At 34.3% G+C, this 25,234-nt stretch overlaps 1 protein-coding gene across 3 annotated transcripts in view; it reads right to left on the bottom strand.

The window, feature by feature from the left end:
• The window catches only part of NBAS (NBAS subunit of NRZ tethering complex), a 177,912-nt gene that overhangs the window by 95,096 nt on the left and 57,582 nt on the right, over nt 1–25,234 (bottom strand). For 2 of the 3 annotated variants that reach the window (XM_027455251.3, XM_027455252.3), the window contains exons 30-38: nt 24,921–25,144; nt 22,914–23,026; nt 22,430–22,543; nt 15,111–15,224; nt 13,364–13,521; nt 11,057–11,155; nt 3,488–3,655; nt 2,855–2,968; nt 2,468–2,591 (exon numbers count right to left, since the gene is read on the bottom strand). In XM_027455251.3, the coding sequence (XP_027311052.1) occupies nt 2,468–2,591; nt 2,855–2,968; nt 3,488–3,655; nt 11,057–11,155; nt 13,364–13,521; nt 15,111–15,224; nt 22,430–22,543; nt 22,914–23,026; nt 24,921–25,144 (1,228 nt within the window). The remainder of the gene's footprint in view (nt 1–2,467; nt 2,592–2,854; nt 2,969–3,487; nt 3,656–11,056; nt 11,156–13,363; nt 13,522–15,110; nt 15,225–22,429; nt 22,544–22,913; nt 23,027–24,920; nt 25,145–25,234) is intronic. The other variant, XM_027455253.3, reaches the window with a different exon arrangement.

The following is a 25,234-nucleotide window of genomic DNA, read 5'->3' on the forward strand; positions in this document are numbered from 1 at the left end:
TTTGAACTTAAAATCCCCAACAAGACAACTGTCCAGCTAACATTTATCTTCACCTTTCAGATAGCAATCATGACCAACAACATAGCACCAATACAAGGCCACAAAATGACTTCATGCACGCTGTTGTATTTGAATGAAGCTCAACCCAAAGGTAACCCAGCTGCAAAAATACTACTTGAGAGTAGGAACTGCTTCCATTGTCATCCCTTCTGAGAAAGGGATTATATATATACTTATATATATATATATATAAATACATAAACACACGTGTTTTCTTTGTGCTTGTGTGCCAGTATGGGTTCATGTATCCTTATATATCCCCCTACTTACACATACGCACATGTAAGAACACAGACTAAAGTCATACAGTTTTATGTCTCCAAGCAAAACCCTGCAGGAATTCAGTGACATACTAATCCACTGAGTTTAAAATCACAGACTATGGATATTAGCAGGATGCCACTCTGTTCCAATGCACATCTTAACAAAACTTATGGGGACAAAGACCTATGCCAATTTTGAAGTTTGCCAAAGTAATTAAACATTACAGTGCTGCAAAATAGGGTGGACAAGAAGTTACAAGCAATGAAACAGTGTTCTATAAGGTGTATTTCCTTAGAAAAAAAATATATAAATATATATGTATTCTGTTTTTATAGTTTTGTTTTGTTTTATTTTTATTTATTTATTTATTTAATATTTCCCATGCACATTTTGACTTTATGCCAGAAGCCTACTTGGATAGAAAACTGGAGAAGAAAATTATTTCTTCGTGAGAGCTAACTTACTGATACCCAGACGTTTTGTTGAAAGATGCTAGTTATCATTGTTCATTTAGCATGTGATAATATCTCACTAAACTTAAAAGTATATGGAAGATCAAAGTCCAAGACTTGTGACCATACCAAATCCTACGTCCACAAAGCAGCAGCAAACTTAATCTTGAGTTTTATCTCACACACTTCCTCTGGGGAACGTGTTCAGCTTTTCTCAAACGCGTGGAGCAATGAACTACTATAATAATAGAATATTTGGCAAAATACACAATGTGTATTTTTTTTAGAAGTTCTTTTCTTTAGAAGTTCTCTTATTGATACGTGCTGACAGACAACCCTTCTTCTAAATAAAATGTATTTCAGAGAACAAGTTCATTTCATCTTTCCTATGCCTCTTCTGAAACAGCTTTTTCCTTCACTCCCCTTGACACAAATTCCTGTATAGACCTTTGGAGATAGAACTGATGTTTAATAGTCCAGTTTCCGGTAGGAAGGTAGAAGTTCAAAAACTAAACTTGGAATCTAAAATTTCTTTTCTTCTTCAAGTCCCCAAATCTGAAATTTTGATCTCAAAGGCACCCACTGAATTGTAACCAAGCAGTTCCAGTTAGAGCAGAAAGCATCACCAAGGATTTCCCAATTAACATCATTTGCTGTAAGAAAGTAGTGAATGTGTTTACTCTTTGCCTCTCCCTCCTCTTTAAGACACAGGCATCACAAGCTCTCAGAATGTAAGATAAGAGATCACCTGTACAGACTTAACATTATTTTTGCATTGACAAAGTTTGAAAAGTACAAAATATAAATAAATGCATCCTCATTTAAACTTGCTGATGCTGACCTTCTCTAATACATATTTTATTAAAAGGGTACCAGTTATCTGTAGAAACATCACACATCTAAAAATAGAGAATTGTATACCTGTAAAACAGATATGCTGTTTTACACTAAACAGCTGAAATAAAATGATATGGATTATACAGCAAGCTTCACTTGAAACTTTGCAAGTGATTTAATATATTCATTTTTCATGGCAGAACTTCCCATAGAGTAAAATATAACACAGACCTCTTCAAAAGACAGTAACAGCATGTAAATATTTAAATACTTCATTTCTTACACCAGCAGGAGACAGCAAAAAGAAAAAAAATGTAGGTTTTTTTGTTTTGCTTCTAAAAAGTAAAACTGTTTCAGTTAACAAATTACCAAGTATAATCTATTAAATCTAGAAATTTTGAAAGAAAAAGTTCTGCTGATTCTAGAAACTGAAGGTGAGCTGTTATGTATCAAAATACTCTAATGATCCTGTAATACTAACTCCTGTATAAATGGCACAGGATCTAAACAAATAACAAATGGATATTAACACTGAGTCACAAATTTCCTTTTAATTATGTTATTTTATAGTATACAGGAAGCCTTCAATATTTTTTCTCTTTACAACGTGCATGTCAGCCCTCAAATAACAATTTCTACTTATTTAAAGCCGACTTTCAGATTTTAGATTTTTATTCCCTACTGAGCAACTCCTTTTAGAAATACTTTTCTTGAAAACTGCAACTACTTCTATCAAGACTACTTACCAAAATAGGAGTAAAGTATTACGTACTCTTCTCCACTTTTAAACCTAACTATAGCTTCTCCTAGAGTTTCTATACTAAATACAGGAGTGAATACACATATATCCATACCTTCTGTAGTTGGGAGTAGATTTTTTCCTTCACTCTTGGTCTCTGTCAGTTTCTCTGTTCTCAACAATACTTCTGCAAAGCTTTCCAAAGAATTGTTCTGGTATGTGCCATAGTTGCTTTCAGACTAGAAGGAAAATAAGATAACTGATGCATGAGCACTACAGTCTACAGTTATGTTTAGTTCACTTACATCAGATACAGTTATAAACCTCTGTTCCTGCATTTGCTTTAATTTCTGTTTAATTATTTTTTTCCTACTATTGCACAAAATTTCAAATCCTTGCAAGTCAAACACACAATATAAAATCCATATTGTTACTTAACTAGAAGATCTCAACAGAGAGAAAAAAAAAAAAAAAAATTCAAAATCCTGTCATAGAAACTTACTTCTGCAACATATGGATCAGCAATTAAAGATTCATAAAATGGATGACAGCCTTGCTTTTCCACAGTGACATTTTCTCCAGGCCCACTTTTTAACACATCTCCAAATTCTTGGCCCTGGGAAAAACAAGTACAGGTGTGTCGTAACAACAAAAAAAAAAGTTCATTACAAAGTTTTTAACTGCAATTCAGAAGGGTAGCACCTGTAAATGGAAAGATCCCTGAATTCAACTGGGATCAAGGTTAAGAGTCGTCCTAAATAAAGCGATGTTATATCAAGTTCAGTATTAAGATGGAGAGAGAGAATAACACTCAAAAGCAGTATTGGAGCTTTGAATATAAATAGACAGTATGCAAAGAGTTGACTTCACTGTGCTTTATTCCCCAAAGTTCTGAAGTTCTGTGAAGTTTAAGCTATGCTTTCACACTATGCGAGAAAAAAATAATAAATAAAAGTCAGATTAGGAAACAGAAGCAGGAAACACCTTTAGATGGATTCTTTCACCGTGATTTGCTTGAAAACTGTCCCTTGTCATCTCTAGTTAACTTATCAATTTGAGCTCTTCAGTTGTCAGGTGTATCTATAACATTGCAGTGAATGTGTAAGCATCTTGAGACTTATGAGCAATCCCTTACATGTAATGGTCGAAGATAAGTTAGTGATCTTTTCCACCACTGTCCATCACTGACAGCATGCAGCATGGCTTTTGTAGTCATAGTTGTGTTAGATAACACCTTCATGGTTTTTGTTGTCGTCCAGTACAACAAATCGGCAGACTGGCTAGAGGAGACCGTAGTTTCATCCTGTGAGCATATCCAACACACAATGGCAAGCATTAGACTCATGCTTTAATTAGATTAAGACCTAAAAGCCAAAACACATTAGTTTACACACACTATGTTAATAATTTATTTTAACATTCATTAATTTAGGCAACAGATGTAAAAAAAAAAAAAAAGTAAATTTAAAAGTGATTTAAGTCTCAATCTGCAGTGAGTAGTGTGATCAATAGAACATTGTGTCCTTTGTATAACCTCACGTGTCCACAGATATCAGCTGTGTATAATTCCAAAGTTTATAATGGTAATATTTTACATAACTGTTGAGTACTGCTATTAAAATAACAAACCTATCTATAATACATGAGGAGAAGGAGCATGCTAAAATGCATCATCACTAATTCAAGAATGCTGATAGAAGATATAATCTTGCATTAACAGAGGTAGCATTTATTGAGATGAGTTCTCAGTATAATATGCTTTCATCACACAACCCTCACAAACCTCACTTACAACAGCAAACAGAGCTCCCCATGCTGAAGTCAAAGTAGCATTCTCACAAGACAAACAAAGGTGGATAACGTAGACACATTCTACCCCTTGTCCCTTCACATCACAACAACAAAAAATCCTGACAGTTCCGTGGGGATAAAAAAAAAAAAAGAGATGTAAACGCTCATCTCCAGACCAAGTGAGAAAGAAGATTTGAAATTCTGCAGTTAGCACTTTCAAGGTACAAATCTAGCAAACCTAACAAACTGTAAAAAAGAATCCAAGATCCTAACCTCGTCTATTCTCAAGCTTGAGCTGCTTCTGCAACATATGCATGTTGTCCTGCAAAATGTGTTCACTCAGCCTCAGCAGACTCACATTAAAATCAGTTAGAGGACGTTCTGCAAATGGAGGTTTCTGCATCAGCTCTTCCTCTTGTAAAGCATTTAATTAATACTCAAAATATCCATTTTGGTCAATCTGTGCTAACTATTCCAGCCATGAAAGGTTCATGTCCATGGTATGCTTTACAAAACTTGCACATTAGAACAGAACCATATCCTTGGCATGCTAATGTAAATACTGCCTTCAGCAACATAAAATATAAATATTCCCATCCATGCAATAAATTTCAACAGCTTTAACTCCAATGCTTCTTCATAACAGTTCAATTATTCATTTCCCCATACACCAAAGTTTACAGAAGTAGGAGAATTCTACCTGCATAACTAATAAGTGAATGGGAGGTATTAATTCACAGCTTACTAACTTGTGACAAAATTTCAGACATCAAAGCAAAAGGATACCAAGTTATGCTCAAGTGAGCGATGCCCCACAGGAACTTAATTGACAAAACATCTGTTAGCTTCAAGGTAAAATTTCACTGCAGACAACCTTATTTTTAGTACCCGTAATTGTATTATTCACTGCCTTAACCTGATCATTAAAGTAGCAGGCCCATTTTACGTCTTTCTTTCCTTTAAGACTTCAGCATTTTATTTATTTTTTCAATCTTCTCTAAAATTTATATTCTGAATTTCACAGGAACACCACTAACGAACTAGTCAACTAGATTCCAAATTTCAGCTCTTCACTAAATGAACAAAGAACATGCTAAGCGTAATACACCAAAATTTTTACTCCTCTGAAGAATAAACAGCAATACAACAGCCTAGGTCTGATAGCTTTTTTTGAGCAGTGGGGAGGGGAAAACAATAATTCTTGTTAATCAGCATTGTGTTTTTTTGTTTTGTTGGTTGGTTTGATTGTTTTTAATGAATCTCTTTTGTTACTTGTACTAAAGGTTTTCGTTACATATTCTAAATGGTATATAGAGAACACAAGTTTCACTGGTTGCTTCAGGGCTCTGATTCTGAGGATTAATTGAATTAACAAACAAACAACAAAAATCAGAATTTTTCCCCTCCAAATTTTCAACTGCATTTGAGAAAAACATTTTTAAAAATAAAACTCCTTCAGTAGACTGTGTGCTAGTATAGTTCAACCATTATCAGAAAAACTCTGGTAGTGATTTATTGATTTCCCTAAACGGAACTTTAACCATCATTACAGTATTTTCTGCACAAGTAAGAATTTTGTCATCTGAAGAGCTGCTGTGTACCTAGAACGGCAACACTTACCATAACTTCATGCTATCCTGAATAAACCTCTGATAAACGAATTGATTTCTTAAAGATTATTGAAGATCCCATTTAATAGGATAACTTTAATCATGTCCTTTAATTATGACTTCAGTAAGGTAGTATAGCTTGGGGATTTTGAGGGAAATTATTTTCATATAGCAGCTAAAAACTTGTACGAATCTAACTTTATATAAAAAAGACTCAGCCAACAAATTATAAATTATCAAGATAACCTAAAATAACAGCTAAATACTAAAATATAATTCTAAACAGTCTAACCCAAGGACAAAAAGCAAAGTGAACTGTGTTGTTTTTTTTTGTTGTTGTTGTTGTTTAAATAAGCCATAGAATAGGATAAATTAAAACACCTGCAACATAGCTTTTGCTTGTTTTGTTTTGTTTTTAATGACAGTTAGCCAGGGTACAAGGGTCAAAACATGCAGAAACCATACTTCTAATACACCTTATGAGTTAATAGTCTTGTGAAGTATCAGAGTCATAGAACTGTTCAAGTTAAGAAGATCTAGTCCAACCTTTACCCCTAGGACTGAAGTCCACTACTAAACCATGCTACCAAGTTCTACATCTGCACATTTCTTGAAGACCTCCAGGGATGGGGACTCTTCCCTGGGCAGCCTGTTCCAATGCCGCACAACCCTTTCAGTAAAAAAAAGTCTCCTAATAGCCAACTTAAACCTCCCTGGTGCAACTTGAGGCTATTTCCCTTCATATTATCACTTGGTGCTTCAGAAAAGTGCCCAATCCCCACCTCACTAAAAGGAAATAAATGCAAACACTAACATCTGTTATTTTTAAAGAAAACCTGCAAAGGTTGACTACATAGAAGGTTACCTAAAACTTTTGTAATTTCACAAAGCGAGGTGGAACAGACTCTACTTATTAGACAAAACATCAAGTCTTAACTTTCCTTTTCTTTTTTTGCTTTTTGGTACTCCCACCAGAAAGCAGGTATTTAAGTATTTTTACATATGCATCCATGTATACTGTACATTCCTGTTTTGTGTCTTGAAAGGTGTGGTTTTTATGTTTGTTTGTTTTTTTTGTTTGTTTGTTTGTTTTCCATTTTTGTACAACACCTCTATCATGAACCTGTCTACATCAAAATTCCTGTCCAGTTCAGATAAATTAAAACAGATGAGAAACTACAGAAAGGATTCAGCTCAAGATTATAACCTTCAGGTGTCACTGGATGTCTAAGGTCTCAGTAAGTCTATTACTGTCATTGCAAACTAGAAAGTAATTCAGCCTTAAGCAGAGACAATGGATTACATTCAGCTACTTAAACACAGGCTTTGATGACTGTGCGCGATACATGGCAGTAATTAAGATATCTGTCTAACACTCATAGATCTGACAAGAGGACCTAGACTTTTTGGGTCAGTAGCTAAAGGACAGGAAAGATGCCTTAGGACATCTCAAATTGTTGGTATCTGTAATTAAGTAAGTGAATCAAGCACCTAATGGCTGGTTAGTTGCATTATTCTCTGTGCCTCATTTATTAAATTGCCAGCAGCAGTTTACACAGTACAAGCATGGAGTTCCACCTTGAGATCTTCTCTTCCTCGGCACAAGAGTTCAGTGACACTAAATGAACTTACTGAATAAAATACCATCAAGAATTACAGCTACCTCTTTCTATGAGCATTCTAATTTATTTGTTACACAATTAAAACCAGTATATTTACTAAGCCACAAAACAGCTCCAGTTAATCTCATACATATAAATGTGTGTATGTATAAAGATTTATGTATCACAGCTATTTGAAACTGCAGCTATTTTTGCCCTGAAGTTCCACAGATTCCAGGTGGAACATTTCCCTGAATACACTACAGAAGTAAAACATTCCCTAACCATTGCTAATCAGCAATGATAAGGATGCATGACACACAAATTTCACATATGCGAGTAATTAAATAAGATTCCAGATCCAGAGCATGGGTCCAAAAAGAAAACAAGATGCTAATTCTCAGTTAGTAGGAACTTTTTTTTTTTTTAAGCAACATTTAAGAAAAAAGTCCTATAATTTCTAGAGAAAAGTATCTTCAAATAATTTCTGTTCTCTTATCAGAAGTTCCTTTCCAAGGAAATATGAAACCATTAATTTATCTTGTGCTACTGTGACAGTATACAGTAATTAAATTTTCACATTCAGATATGTAAAAGATAATGATTTTATTTATAATGGACATAACACATGTTTTAAGTATTAAGAAGATCAAGCACAAAGTCAGAGCTCATTTAGAAGGCAAGATTTACAGTGGTTATTGTCTTTACTGCTTATATACAACACAGCATCTCACAACTAAGAATTATATTTTAATAATGTTAGCAATAATATTTTGAAATGCTTTTAATGAGTCAAGACCTTATTTTTTCTCACTGAGATAGTTTGAGCAGCAGATGAATTGTTGAGGCACTTGCAGCACACTACAAAGAGAACAAATGGTAAGCATGAAGGAAATTTAATAAGCAGAATATTCTACTACGTTGGAGTTATTGTAGCTTCAAAAGGATAACTTCTCCAATGGTTCCACTGAGTTCCATCACAAGTGACAAGCCAGGTGCTTTGGTCATGAAGTACATGTGTAAACACATTACTTCCTACAGAATAATTATGTGCATCTTTATTGTAGCAGTCAGGAATTTTCTACAAAGACTTACTTAAATCAATATGACAGGTATGTTAGGTAACACATTTGCACGTAACTTGTGAAGATACGTAGCCAGCTGCTTATCGAGATTCCTACAAGTTTCATGGGAAAAAAATGTTTGGGAAAAAAAAAAAAAAAAGAGCCTTAATACAACAAAGATAAATGAGTTTTGACATTAATAGAGAGTTCTTCCTCTACATCCAAAAAAAAAAAAAAAAAGAAGAATTGAAAAGTATAACCAGCAGCTGATGTGGGCTGGTATCACAGGAAAATGGCAGTGGCAACTAACAATCAATATGAAAAGAGGTAGAAAAAAGATCTCTAAAGATATAATAAGAAAGGTTGAAGGTTGATTCATTAACAGATAGGTATTTTCAAAGTAACAGAGAAAGAGATGCCCAAAAACATATACCTTAATTAACCTTAGTTAAAAGGAAAATTATGTTTTGAGCACTAAATTGAAAAGTTATCAGTAAGTGAGGAAGGAGAACATTTGTGAAGTCCTTGAGAAAAGAATGTTTTAAGTCAAAACACAAGTAAAGAAAGGAGTAAAAAGAAAGGGCAAAAAGATATTATAGTTTGAAATTCTGTGCAAGACAATGAAGATAAGAAGCAGGAAGAACACCTTGACGTGCAACTACAGTGATTGCAGTTATGGGATTCATTTATGTCAGAGAGTTTTTGAACATAATGCACTTCTAATATTTCACATGTCTGTAAAAAAGGTAAGTTTACACAATTTCAAAATATTATTGGATATGTTTCCTCTTGTGTCATTGCAAAATACTGTAAGAAATGAAAGAAGCTATAATTCCCACATAAATCAACTGGGAGAAGACATTAAGTTAAAATTAGCAAATACACAGAACCCATTTCATAGCGTAACATTTTGACTAGAAAACAAAGCTGTGTTACGAAAACAATGAAAACCCTCAATGCTGCACCATAGATGTTTGCCCAGTCTACTGTGTGCAGACTTCCAACTGTAGACAACTAACCACAACAAAGGGGAAAAAAACAAAAGAATCTATACTGGATGAAATAAGAGTGAATAATTTTCTAAATGCAAATTCCTCACTCTAGTTAAAATTGCTTCAGATATCTAAATTGAACTGATAATGAAGCTAATTAGTGAGTTTACTCAAGACTGATAAACCCTTAAGTGTATTTCTGAATTCATTTACATGCACATGCAATTGTTCTGTCACAACAAAACATTTGATAGTACTAGAGCATATTAAAGATGATGTGACAAATTTGTCATGTGTTACAATTTGTTGAAATATGCATCCATGCCCTAATCAAAAGGCTCCACAATGTTATTAACGTTTATTTGACAATCTTGCTCTCAGATGAATTTATTTACCAATTCCCAGAATATAAAATGTGTTCATGCTAATAAACAGACCTCTTCTTCATGGCAATGATTCTAGATACATAAGGTAAAAGTTTACCTCACTTACTCTGAATGCTGTTTTCAGTGCTGTTTCACTCTCCTGCCCATTTTGTTACTTTTATATATGTATATGTATGTACATTTATATGAAATATGCATGTATGTATACACAAAAATATGCATACACAAAATACATACATATACAGAATTTGTGTTCCCATTCCAATAACATGGCAGGGACTAATTTATTATTTAGCTACATGGTGTTAAATATACCAAATGCAAAGACTAACATGTTCCATCTACAGCTATTATTGGTAAAAACTCCTTTAATGGAATAATGACAAGAAATCGGCTGCAATTTAAATATTCTGCTCAAAACACCAAGCTATACAACACGTACCACCTCTTTCTTCCTACTGTACTCTTCTTCCTACTTTCAGGTTAACATTTCTCCTCTACCACCCTGAGATTTGTTTATCATCTACAGGAAGACTTGAACAGAAAAGATGGAAGGGAAAAATAAAAGGTCTAAACTACTTTAAAAATCTACTTTTTCAAAAGAAATTTTTAAATTAAACTTGTAATTTCCCACTCTCTGTAGAGGCTGAAAGAGCCTTTCATTTCTTTCAGAAATAGTAAATAGCATCATCTTTGAAGAGAAAAATGAAATTCCAATCGTACATGTACAAAATCAGATTTGTTAAAACTATAAACATGAAAATTAAACAGAATAGTAGACCTTTTCCTTCCCCATGCCTCTATTCTCCACAAAGCTTTAAGAGTTGATGTACCTTCTAATCTTGCAAATTATAATTATTTCACATGCAATATCTGAAAGTCAAAAAATGGTGAAAACACCACATACCTCATGATGCACAGTAAAAAAGAAAAAAAGTTTAACTCAAGATGTTTTCGAATTAAATGCATAACCCAGGTTTATTTGCAAATGTTTTGCTTCCCCCTCCCACCCACTCCCCATGGTGCTGCTAAGATTGCCTACAAAGAATCAACAAAAAATCAGAACAGACTATGCAAAAATATACAAGCAAAGGTAAACCTAATGTAATCTAAGACTGAAAATTAGTAGCCTTTAATTAGAAGCCTTTAATGGTGCGTATTTTTGTAGTAAACAGGTAGATGATGCTCACACTCAGATTCAGCTCTTCAACGTAATACAAAACACAATTGTTATTACTTTAAAAACTCTTTAAAGCTCACCTCTGCATCCTTACTGATCAGCGAAGAGGGTATGGAACTATTTACATTCTCATCTCCTTCTGAAGGAAGCAACTGGTGATTCACAGCTTGATAAAGAATCTACAGAGACAGAATAAATATAATCCCTTACCAGACAAATACTTATTAAGAACTATAATTCCAATGTCATAGGAAAGTCAAGAAATTCTGATGCAAAAATTTCCATGACAGAAAAAAAGAAGTGAGAGGATAGAGGAGGCAGGGAGAAGAAGAAAACAATTGTTTAACATCCTCTCACTCTTGTAGTCCTTAGGCAAAATGACCTTCCCTTCTCTTTGTTTTCTGTGAAACATTTTTTCCATACAACGTAAGAATTGTATTTTTTTGATTGTTATAGTTGTTTTATTTGTTTATTTTATACTACCTGTAAGTTTCTGTACCACGTCAGCTAAGAACTTCCATGAAAAATACTCATTATTGGAACTGTGCCTCTAAGGTGATGGGCAAGCGGAGAGACAAACGTCACATGAACAGAATTTCCGCAGGCCATAGACTAATGAAGTAACAAAACAGTTCCAGTCTTTCAGCATCAACTGTTCACCATGAACTTCTGATAAAGATTTTTTGCATGTATCTACCTACATACATGGAATGGTTTGGATTGGAAGGGACCTGAAAGATCATCTTATTTCAACCCCCCCGCCATGAGCAGGGACACCTCCCACTGAATCAGGTTGCTCACTAAGACACACACATTGGACAGAACACAAGGCCATTTATGATGAGTGCTGAAAAAAATATGCTTAGTTTTTACTTGGGTTTGGCTTCCTTGGGCAAGTATCAAATAAATTATCACTGAATGTTTGTAACAAATCATATTGTACTAACAAAGAACCCTCAGCAACCAATTCAGTATCAAGCTTTGTGAATAAAGAAGGTAAAATGTTTTTCCTTGGAAAAGTAGGATGCAAGAGGGTAATAACCAGTGGATGAGCAGCTATAATGCATTACAACTAAGAGGAAAAGAAGCCTTTAGAAGGAACAAGACAGCAATACAGGGGCAATGAATTGAGTGAAGTTTAACACATTTTTACTTATACAGCACCAGAAGTTTATGTAACTTCAAATTCTAATTCTGCGTATAGGTACATAAGAGAGGGAAACAAACTTATTTGTATATTGTACAGGTATCAACTCTGGAAAGAGTCCACCTGTGTTTAAACTAGTAATTATACCTACCTGCTTCAAACTGGAGTGCTTTCATGATGAAAAAAATAAATAGTAAAACATAAGTAAATAAAAAGTAAATAGTTCATAGGAGCTAGACGTCATTTCAAACTGTTTGTAGCATTTAATTCTGACATTATCATGTTACTGAGGCTCTAAAAACTGCCTTTATGTTTCCCATATTTCTCATGTGCTCTGCTACACCAGAAATTTTGTAAAGAAAAAGGATATGCACTTGGAGTTGCCTTTATTAGACTGCGTAAGTACTGTATCTATCACTACCCTCTCCTCCATGTCTTGAGACACAGAACATGAGCCCTCTAAGATTTTTATATTGTACAGAGAAAGCTGTCTAAGAGTTCACAGTGATTTAAGAAAAATTCGGACTTAGACACAGCATTTAGGCCAAACCACAACTAAACTGAAATTTAACTTTCTGATAACCTAAATTACTGCACTGCAGTTTCAAAATAAGACCTTTAAATAGGTTTGCTATGTCACCTTGCCATAACTTGCATTTAAATGTCACAGTAATCATTCTCATGGGCATAATATGATCTGATGAACATTTAAGAGCTGATTCTGCTAAGAGTCAGTCATTGCAAGGTTAATAAAGATGGCCCAGATAAAAACGGTGTTATATTTGACAGAATCATCAAACGGCTGAAATCAGTGAGAAAAGAATTTCATCACATATTTGGTAATGATCATAAAAAAATAAGAATAGATGTTTAATGAACTTTTAATTGGACATTTAATTAAGTTAGATTACACAGAATAAGCAGGTGACAGAACCTGAAGAACTTCAGAAAAAGATTTAAATCCATTTGCAAATAGAATGTTTAACAAGGCAATAAATTAAGACATTAAAAGTACTGAAGATAGATATAATTGCACTTCTACTTGAGCAGCCATCATATGAAAATGGTTTAAAAAGACCTGGTGCTGAAATAGAACAGCAAAAGTAGAATAATGAGTAGTCAAATTATAAACTTGCTGGGGCTGGCAGGCAGACAAATTTAAGGAAACAAAAATTAAAAATTCCCCTTTAAAGCCTTGGTAAGCACTGAACTGCATGAAAGAAGTTTCAGAAATACCTACCTGGGTTTGCAATGAGCTGCTAACTCCTAGCAATGCCTCTATGGCATTTGGGGGACAGTGTGTCAGAGCAAAAGCCATGAGTTCCTGACGCATATGCAAGTCATGGAAGCCTTCTGACTGCCCAAGCTGACTGCATACTTCCCAGCTTTTAGAATAACCTACAAGAGAACACAAAACTTACTTCTCAGTTAAGCAAGCCTCACAAGTGTCAGGAGGAACCCACATAATTCTCACTGGATGAGACAAGAGAACAGCATGTGGTATTCCTGCCAACACAGCCCCTGAGAAAGGGGCCATAAAAGCTCCAGAAAAGAGATATAACTCAACTTTAGACTGAAATATCTAGAAGATTCATGGCCACCATATTGTAGATATCACTATAATAGGAATCTGTAAGCCTACATGCTAAATTTTTACATATTACCATAAGAAAATCAGAATGTACTTCAGTGCATAATATTAAATATATTACAGGAGTGGCTTTAATATACATACGATTACTTGATACATTAAGAGAACCTCAATTATTCTGTTTCCACACACACTCTCAGTATAAGGCAGAAAAAAGATTCCAGAGAAGCAAAACCCATGCTACTTAGCATCTTGACATAAAAGTATCATTTAATTTTATTCATAACCTCACACATAAGACTTACGTAAATAGCACAAATATTTTAAGAGCTTTGATAGAAGTCTATCTAAAAGACCTGCACATTAGCCTACTTCAAATACTTTAACAAAGATTCATTGGAGTGCAAGTTTTGGTGACTCCAGACAACCTCCAGGAAATTGCACGCCCCTGTGGCAGCAACGAGCCATTTGGACGCCTGCCCTACCAACTTTCAGTCGTACTGTCTGGATCTACCACAGTGACCACAGGTAACAGGCAATCAGGGTTCTGTGATATTTCATAAGAAACCTTAGTCAGAACTTACTACTACAGCCAATAATACTATAAGCCTATTTTGGACGGAACACTAAGAGCCATACCCAGCTGCCTAACAAACTTTTATTTCTTGTCATTACTTCAAGAGATCAACAAGTGGGATAGTAACTGTACAATAAGATTTTATAGTATGTGAATGAACTTTTGCAAGCTGAAACACAACTTGAGGATATTGAAATACATTTCCATACAGAAGTTTACAGAGAGGCATGACTGTGTATAAACAATACTGAATGCATACATACATGTTTAATTTCAATGTTGTTTCACATGATCATTAACAAAAAAATAATACCGTAACATAGCAAGTAAGGGATTTAAACAACATGACAAATTATAACTTTTCCCTTATAATTTATATTAAAAAAAAAATATCAACTTTATATGTAAAACTTATAAATTATAACTCTGTTTTCTTATAAGAAAAAAAGCCTTGAAAAGACAATTAAAAATGGAATCCCTGATGGGATATATTTTTGAGCTTCTGGCACAAAAAAATGAGGGCTTATCTGAATCGCATTATGTGATACCGGTTGAGAGATCTCAGTGAATCAAATTTTAAGAGACAGTGCTGCTCCAGAAGACACTGTGGCTAATTTTGTAAGTCCATGACATACATGGGAGTTACCGTATTTCATACCACATGCCTTCTACAGCTGACATACTGCTGACTTGCACAATGAAGTCGATTTTTGAATGAAAAGGACCAGTTTGAAGTAACATACTTCAGAGTGAGCTGAGCATCAGAACTCAGATTTCCAACCACCATCACCCCATGTAGCCCCCATTTATTTACTTCACCTGCAGTCATGAGCTCTTGGCAATGCATACTAGCTGCTTTGTAGTCCTGGAAACTGAGAGCTTGTTCCACTAAAAGGATTAAAACTTGACCTTTTCTCTCCATCTGGTCATCTCCTGTATGAAAAATTGAACATTTTTATTAGTTGGAAGAAATAATCAACATAAGCTTCCTACTTTATTTCTTAAGGAAATTATATGCCACAACATGAAAACATCATCTTCTGGAAATAAAATTATCATTTTATTCTTCCTAAAAATGAGGCAACAGATAAATATAAATAAAAAAAAAAAGTGGCATTATAGCTGGCTAAAGAAATTACATGACATGTTAAGTCTAGGTTAAAAAAGAGTTTAGAAGAAAAGCATATGCAGTTTTATTTATGTGACAGCCAACAGATTAAACACATTAAAACTGATATTAAAGACGAAGGATGTATAGAACCAAATACTGACTTTTTTGTGTGTGGATTGCAATAAAAAAAGAATTTTGATATTTATAATTATACTGTTACAGTAAGCAATTTAAGCTGCCACTTCATGTGGACAAAGATTCCTAAGATGTGAAAGACATTAGCATTTAAAATCCCTTCCCTGCTAAATTTAGAAAGTAGAACTGAAACTACTTTCTCACATCATACATGGATCACCAGATCCCCTGGACAACGTCTACTCCCCAAAGGATGAGTTAAAAGTAACACATCAGATACTAGTGATGTCTTCTGACTGAAGTTTCAGTAACAACCTCTGTGGACAAATGTCTTGACCTTAATTTTAAGAAATCAGCATTCGCAAATGAAAATCTAATCAGACAACTCATCTCCTTTTCACAGTCAGTTACAATCAATACAAATAACATTTATTCCTGTCACCCTTTATCAGCTATCTATATTTATTGTTTTTTAAAAGCTTTTTCCAATTTAGAATGAACACGAGAAATTAGGAATTATTTACTGAAACCAGTTGGTCCAGGCTCATGCTAAAACAGCATCCACATATCCATGTACTATAAGAACAGGTGACACAGGAATAATTCCATACTACTGATTTTAGTTTAGGAAGGAGGGATGGCAAGAAACTAATAAAAGTGAGTGGGTTTTTCAATGCAAACTTCTTGCTCATGTTTCTCTCCTATTATTAGAAGTGATTTTATGGAGTCACTGCTGACAGTCATTTGAAAAGGGCACTGGTTTATGAAACTGTATTTCTACAACTTATGAAATGCAAATATTTCAGAAGGTTAAACAGAGCCAGTTTCAAAAAACACTTAAAGAGTACATATTCTTAAATTACATAGTTGTTATTTTTATTTTGGAGGATCGTCAACGCAGGCAAAACAAATTCGTTTTTAAAGCCTTCTTGAAATGCAAGATGTAGCAGTTGTGCTAGAATGACATTCAAGGAAGTGAAGTTACTCTAATTATTTAGCTCAATTAAGATTCCCCTAATCCCAGCACATCACGACTAACTCAGCATAACTGGGAGAGCACTTTGGCTTCCCATCATTCCCATCTCTTGGCCTCTCGCCCTATATACTGCCAACACATGGTGTTGCAAATTAATCACATCCAAGGCTCCTGTGCTGCAAATTTTGCCCTCTGGAACTCAGGAACTTCTTATCCAGGCAAAAGCAATTACAGATGACAAAGAGGTGTTTCTGTCTACAAAAGCTAGATGTGAACTGTCATTTTGTAAGCAAAAGATTTGTAGTTGCCACTCACCTTCTGATGCCCACCACTTCACCCTGACAGCATTACTACTTATGGAGAGATTTGTCTAAGTAGCAGACAAAAGTAAAAGGCAATAGAAATAATGAAACTATGGTTAGTCAGATTTCTGCTAAACAAAATAATCACTGCTATTTATTATTACTTAAAAAGCTGTGGGATTGGAGGAAAGAGTGAAGGAACACTTGGAGCAAGGAACTGCTTTCTTCTTAACTGTGCTTGAGCAGTCACACACTGCCAAGTCCCGTCCCGTCTCCCCCATTTTAGCTAATTAATTTTGATGCAGCAGATACATCTCTGCGTGTTTTTACAAAAGCACAAGCATAAAACATAAGGATTGTTTTCCTGCCAGTCCATGGCTATACTTTTTCATCTCATCTCCATTTTTCTCTCATTTAAAGTTCCATTATCTTGATGCACACTGTTATGCTGGAGATTAACTGTCAGCTCTGCCACGACTACTGAATACCCCGCAACGCACAGCTCGAACCCTCTTTCATGTGGCTTTCACTGCCTCAACAGTGCAGTCACTTAAAATACAACCCACTGCAGATCAACAGCATGTTCTCAGTCATCTATTCAGACTTGAAAAAATTCACTGGTGCAGCTTCATGACTCCTCATTTCAAGAGATTTTTAATAATAAAGCCTTATAAAAGTGAAAGGTTTTGGATCTAAATTGTTGCCCTTGCCATTCTGATAGACATCCAAGATGTAAAAAAGGTCCCTTCCATAAGGGAGACCATTAAAGTGATAACATTATTTTAATACAGAGTAATTCTGCATTAAGCCTTAATGTTAATGCCTGACATCCAGACTCAAATAAACCAAGTTCAGTAACTGGAAAGGACATGTTAGTTTTTATTTCCCCTTTATTATTTGCAAAACTGCGTGTATCTGTGTTCTGCTGCTGAAGACTAATGCTTCCTTATGTCATAAGAAATACACGCTTTTTTTTAAGGGTTACTTTGCTCAGTAAGATTTAGATCTCTTCTACATACAAAGTTTTTCCACATCCTTTTGTTACAGCATTTAGCTTTCAGATAGAAGTTGATAAAAGCAGAGATGGCATTACAAAAATACGGAAGCTCATAAATGACTGAAAATTATTGAGTGGGGAGCAGGGAATACAGTATGTTCAAATATTTAAAAAAAAAAAAAAACATTTGAATCTATTTTGGGTATAATTAAAAAAAGCCAATTGAGACATTTTGGGTAAGATGCACGTTGTATTTGTGAGTGGATAAAACAAAGAACATTAACCACATCAGAAAACTTAAAAGTCAAATGGAATCAAAATGGTATAGATATACTCCAGAAACTCCGTTTACGAGACCACAGACCATCTGTATGGTTACTTCTACCTACATCAGACAAGAAAGTCAGTGTTAAGAAAAATGGATTTCAAAAATACAGTTTTAGCTGACTTAGGGATCTGAGCAAAGCTTAAAATTACTAGATATTACAGATATTAAAAGGAACTACATTACCACAAGGAAATTGTGAGAGAAGAGCAAGATGAATAGAAAATATTTCCAGGGATCTTGAATCAAAAATTGTCACAATAAATAGCAATGCTCCCTATATCTTGATATGCAGTAACAGTAGAGAAGATGCTAATTTCTGATGCATAAGCTATGTTTTTTTACCCCTTTTTTCACTCTATTTTGTACGCAAGTAATTACATAATGTGAATTCTCTCGTGCTCTTTCTTAAGTGTGTGGATTAGGAAAGGAGCATGAGACTTAGGACACCTCCAGTTCCCTAACCAGGTGCAGGTTTGCTTGTTGTCATGCTGAGCACATTCTCATTCTCTCATTTTGCCCATCTGCAAAATTAAGATAACACTTGTGTGCCTAATTTAAAGGAGGTAGTGATGTGAGGCTTAAATAGAGTTTATTCTCATTGATCAAATACCTTAAAGCAATTAAGAAAACTGTTAATATATCACTACCTAAGCAATATTTTAGAATTTATTTTTGTACTTCTCAAAGCATTACTTGCTTTGAATGCTGTTCTCTAAAATAAACCGTATACAGCTCCTGAAGCTCCTTCAGATGACTACTTGCACTCTATTCCTGTCTGCATAGCAGATGCATTATTTTTAAGTTGAAATTAAAATATTGAGTTGAATATTGAGCTTTGAGTTGAAATTAGAAACTCATTTTTTAGGCTATGTGATACATGTAGTGCAATATACCATACACCATATACTCTCTATGTACACACATCTAATATTTATATAGTTATGAATGGCTTTATCAAGCAGGTCTTTCAAAATACATAGGATGGGGGCAAAGAGGAAAAAATCTGACAAAGCAAGAGAAAGCACTCTACAGTGGCAGGTTGGGAATGGAAGGGATGACAGATTTGAGAAAGTGTAACTGATACAGGTACATTTCACAAGATAAAATTACAACTTTCACAGCAAATTTGGCTCATAAATCAGGGCAAATTTTTTTGTCCCTAATTGGTTTTCACTATTTTTTACAATTATTTCTTCTAGCAGCGCTTTATGTAATTCTTCAGTAAGCAGGTCCATAAAGTTCAATCTCTAGATTCTTTCTCCAGTATCCAGACATATCCCTATATCTCTCCATTAAACCATTTCCTTTCATCAGAACCTGTTAAAAATCACGTTGCCCTTTCCCAGGGATTTTAAACCTGATGTCTTAAAACTGCCTGGATGGCTTAGGATTTTGTTGGTTCACAAATCTTAAAATCTGTGTGCGTGCAAACTGCTTCTTTGGCAACAAACTGATTTATAGAATAATATTAATGGGTGTTATAATTCTTACAGCTAAAGTCATAAAGGAAGTCTTCAACTGCAACTCAGTAAAACTGAAATTATGAATTGAAAGATACAGAAATGCTCTTTTTAAATGTCTTGCTTTATTAATTTTTTTATACTGCCTATTAAATTTTAAGAGTATCTTCATTTGCAGATTATGAGTAAGGCTATGTCAGCATTCTACTTAGTATCAGTTTTTAAGGGGATTATTAGCCTAGCCACTAAAATCATATGCAGCCTTCAACCCTATGTCAGATTATCTGTTTCAGCGCTCACTGAAGATATGTGCAGCAGCAATAGAGGACTGTAGAGTGAAGCTCTACCTCTTTCTCTAATATGATGGAAAAATATTGCACTTGTATGCTAGACTTTTTATATCACGATGACAGTCACGTATCCTTTGTATGCTTATTGAAAGCTTTTTGACCCTCTTCTGGATACTAGTCAATGGAATGAAATACAAAGCATAATATCTCTGCAATAACAGTGGTATGCAGTTTATGGCTTTCAGATCTCAGGAAAACTGAAAAAGATTAAAGAAATATTGAATTTTTTAAAATGAAAGAAACCAAATGTTTTCCACAGCCCATAGAACAAATAAGTTCAGATAACAATCACAACTTTGCCAGTCTCATGCTGAATCCTTGTCTTGCTTATGAATTAATATCCTGTATAGAAAAGAGTATTTTTAGATAAGTAGTACGACTAGTTACTCCTCAGAAACAGTGAAATGTTTTCTAATCACAGAAGCATAGAACTACTTATTTGAAGCAGAACAAAACCAACAATACACACACAAAAAATACACCCACACCTACCATCACAGAAGGTCACTACTAGAAATGTTTTATTGCTATTTTTGCTTTCAAAGAAATGTTACTCCATAAAAAAAAAAAAAGCATGGAAAGTGACAGAGCTAATTGTTTATTTAGCTTAAGACTCAAGAAAATCAAGATGTCAAAGCAGCTTTTTCCTTACCAAGATGAACTCCTGAAATATACACTTACCTTAAGAATTCCATACTTACTACAAGAACAACCATCAGCATTAACAGTTAAAGTCAGATAACCCAACACTCTTAGAATAAATATGTAATTTGTAACATTAGTAGTTTTTAAACCATTTACCTGAGTAAAAATTAAACACCTCACACATTCAGCTTCTATTTTTTTTTCCAGTCCAGAGATAATCATTTTGTCATCTGGCTTTAAATCTTTTATAAAACTTTATAATCATTTAAAAACTTACTGAGACACCAATGAATAGGAAAGCTGGCACACAGACATTGCAATCTCAACAAGCACTACAGGTACTCCCTAAAGTTTTCTACTTAATTTATGTTGCCCCTCTTCCTTCAGTCTCTGGAGATGGGAGCTACAAGTTTATTCCATATTCAAAGATACATACCAGGGCACAGGAGGCACTAATTCACGACTAAAACACAAACACTACTGGACAAAATAACTTGTGCTTTTAAGCTTCATAGAATCACACTGGATTTTGCTTTCTTCCTCTCATACAGGAGAGAATCATTTAGATTCAAAAGGAAGGTAAAACAGAAAACAGCTGCATTAGTCTAAAGAACCCAACATATTTAGAGATAAAGACTCTAAACTGACATGGGTAGAAGCAGACAAGAGAAGGGAAGAGTTGTACAGTAATCTTGTCTTATGTATCCTATTTTCTTTCTAAAAGTCTTCCAAGTAACAAAGACAAGTTCTGACTGTCTTTCTATTTTTCCACAAAACAAGAGATTTACATGTAAAATGAATAATTACATAGACTGGATCCAACTACTTAATATGGTACTATGCCCTCACCTGTACCATCCTTCAAGTAGTAGGGCTCCACTGCAGGAGCTTACCATAGAGGAACAATTATGCTTCCACTGATTTCTTTCTTTAGGACCCAGTTATCACAGAATCACAGAATCACAGAATTTCTAGGTTGGAAGAGACCTCAACATCATCGAGTCCAACCTCTAACCTAACACTAACAGTCCCCACTAAACCATATCCCTAAGCTCTACATCTAAACGTCTTTTGAAGACTTCCAGGGATGGTGACTCCACCACCTCCCTGGGCAGCCCGTATCAGAGGCGATCAAAGTCCTAACTTCTGCATCTCTAATAATATCACACCCAACCCTCCCTATATATTATACTATGCAATGATTGTCACTGCTAAGATTCCCAAAATCCGGGAAATAAAAAATCTTAAATTTAACAAATGGAACAGCAAGTCATTAAAAAAATAAAAATAAAAGATAGTATACTAAAGATTTAATCCTTCAAGATGTTCAGCTTCTCAAATGAATATTAAGCTAACACATCAGCTTTAGTGCACAAAGAATATACATATAGCATAAACAAATGTATAAATTTCAGTTGTTAGACAGACAGAGATTACTTTTTTCCTCCAACTTAAGTGGTACTATTATTAAATCAAACTATTTTATTTGACAGACTCAAGAAGATTTACTGGAACTTTAGTACTGCCAATTGTCTATAAAACAAAATATTCTCACCTGCAACTCCTCTAGTCTGAAATGAGCTTTTACTCAAAATTCACATTAGACAAGGCTTTTCTTAGGTATTAACAAAAGGTCAGAAAAGCTGTCTTTCAGACCAGCTTGAAGGTAAAATATTTCATTACTGTAAAATATTCCATTCTGACCCAACGACTGCTTTTCCAGATTACTTTTTAGTGGTATCCTTGAAAACACATTCTAATGATCAGCTCAAAAGTCCTAGAGCATAACACAATTCTGTGTTTCATTGGAGCTCAGTGCCTTCTAACAGCTTACCTGCAACCCTCAGCAAATTCGCAAGTCCCAGGAGCTTAGCAGACTGCTTATAGTTTGTTGACAACTGAGAAAGACAGTCCTTGATGAGACTGAGTCTATCTGAACACAAACGCACTGTTGGAAGAAGAACCAGTGTTAAAGACTATATAAATGAATCTTACTGCCATATTTCTTGCTCAACAGTGTAGGTGAAGAAAGAGAGCTTGGAAATATATCTATAAAGATATATTCCAAGAGAGCTTGGAAATATATCTATAAACATAAAGTTAAATAACACTACAACATATCCAGACAGTCACAGACATCTTACCGCGTATCACCTGAATTTATGTATTTATTTTAGTAATTTTAAGGTATGTGTCTGTAAGCTGTTTGAAAGGACCCCTTATTTTACTCATATAACACTCACAAAATAGCAAATTATTTGCCATGCACATTTATGCATGCAATTCAAGCAATCGCAAAGAATAAAAATACGCAGTACCTTGCAATGGTAAAATTTTCACGCCAAATTCTTCAAGGTAGCCAAGAGCACGAATGAGATCTAGCTCCTCCTGAATATCACTTGGACAGTCTACAATAAGTTGCAGACAGGATCTAAGTAGGAAGGAAGCAAATTTTTGTAAAAGCGGTTGAATAAATTCAAAGTCTAAATTTCTGGAAAGAGATAACTTCTGCATTCTTGAGTAAAAAAGAGTAACTTGTTGTGCTTATGAAATGTCAAAATACTTGCTGGTCCTGCGCATTATAAATATTTGGCACTATGTTATGGCCAATTAAACATTTTAAACAAATTCTACTCTTGGATAGACATACTCTTTTTCACATATTTGTAATAAGATCAATGCCTAAATCCTCTTGAATTTAGTTGTAACAGATTTAACAAATGAAAGACATTTGAGACATGTATTTACATACATAATTACTTAGGGAAATATTTCATAATAATTACTGGGTTTCAGCTTTGTCATATCCTAGAAGACAAACATAAAACGTTGATTGGAAGCCAAACTTAAGGTCCTTGTCACAAATTCAGCTTCCTCAGCTAGATTCAGAAAATGAAAACAAAGTTGATAAAAATATATAAATATATAACATTATTCTGAAGATGAATTTCCGTATGCAATTACTATTGCTTTGTAACTTTACATAAAACTTTAAATAAAATATGCATGTATTTTATAAATATTATATGGACATGATCATCTTTTATTTAAAACTTTCACTGGAATACTATGTTCATATGTAGTTTTTAGTAATACATGTTTAAGAAAAAATGGTTTGCAACAGAAATGTATAAATAGAGCTAACATTATATAATTGATTCTGTGAAAGTGAATGCCTTCCAACTTTGACCTAAGGCAATAATGCCTTTACTAATATGTATGTATGTGCTCACATGTGTCCATTTGGGATGGAAGAGGGCACAGCTGTGAATGAATAGGAAAAAATCCATTTTCTGTCACTTTCTGATTAAGTTATATAGAACATAACCCTCTAACTGAAGGTAAACTGCAAAAACATTCTTTTAAATCTTAATGGAAAATACATGATTTGTCAATCTATAAAGCAATTTTCTACTGAGGAAAACTTCCTAATGTGAAAAAGGATAACTAGTTACAAACCATTTGACTGCCTTACTTGGTTAAAGGCTGGTTTGCTGAAGATCTCCCCAAAATGTGCTAACACACATACATACATATCATCGAAGGTCAAGAAGATGAATTTTTATCTTGAGGGGAAGAAAAATACTTAAATATCTCTTGCAATTACTAGTTAAATGTACTCATGTCAAAGGGAAAGTGTTATTTAAAAGACACGTCTACCTTCGTAAATAAAATATAAATATTTTTGTTTGGTTATGTGCTTGTATGTTTTACATAAGTGCCTCAAGGAAAAAGAGAAACTCATTTGGATTAACGTGAAAAAAACAAGATCAATGAAAAAATAAATTACTAGAATAAAAGAGAAAGGCTATCAATATTAAGACATACCCTTATTTAAAATATTTAGGTTAAGCCAAGGCATCAGCCTTTGACACAGGCAATATTTGACCACTTTACCTATTTACATTTATGTTGCTAAATACTTCCATATCAATTAACACAAGAATAACACATATCAATTAACATCCATACTGCAACCTCTACACGTAACACTGTAAGTACTGCAGTCTCCTTCATAGAAAGCTCTGTGTCTGAATTCCTTTTTGAAGAACTGTTTGGCTTATTTCTTGATTACAGAATCATAGAATCATTCAGGTTGGAAAAGACCAGCAACCAAAGGATAGCAACAGTGCACACACACGCAAAGCATGGTGTGTGTGTGTGTGTGGGGGGGGAAATCTTACAGAAACCAAAGATATTGTTTCCATTATCACATAATTTTAAAGACAGAGAAATAGATTCACAACACATTTCAGAGAAAAGAAATGTCAAGTTTCAACTGAAAGAGAAGTACGTATTTACATATATGATAATTGTAAACATACCTGGCCAAATCCATACAGCTATCAGTCAGACTGGTTGAAGAATTGAAATATTCTCTGCCAGCAGCCAGAACTAGTTCAATACTTCTCATATAGCTGACTTTGTACTGTGGTTTCCCTTTTGATGAAACTGGTTGATCCACTGACCAAGTACTGCAATGCATCATTTGCCCAGCCAGATGGATATTGTCTATACTGCTTGAGCATAGAAGACTTTCTGTGAATATCTAAAAGGAAGAATGGTAATTTAATAATCTGTAGCAACAGCTTAAAGTAAGCATATTTTCATTGTATGGAACCAACCCTTTTGAATAAAA

The sequence above is a fragment of the Anas platyrhynchos genome, chromosome 3 (assembly GCF_047663525.1).
Source record: "Anas platyrhynchos isolate ZD024472 breed Pekin duck chromosome 3, IASCAAS_PekinDuck_T2T, whole genome shotgun sequence".
Lineage (NCBI taxonomy): Eukaryota > Metazoa > Chordata > Aves > Anseriformes > Anatidae > Anas > Anas platyrhynchos.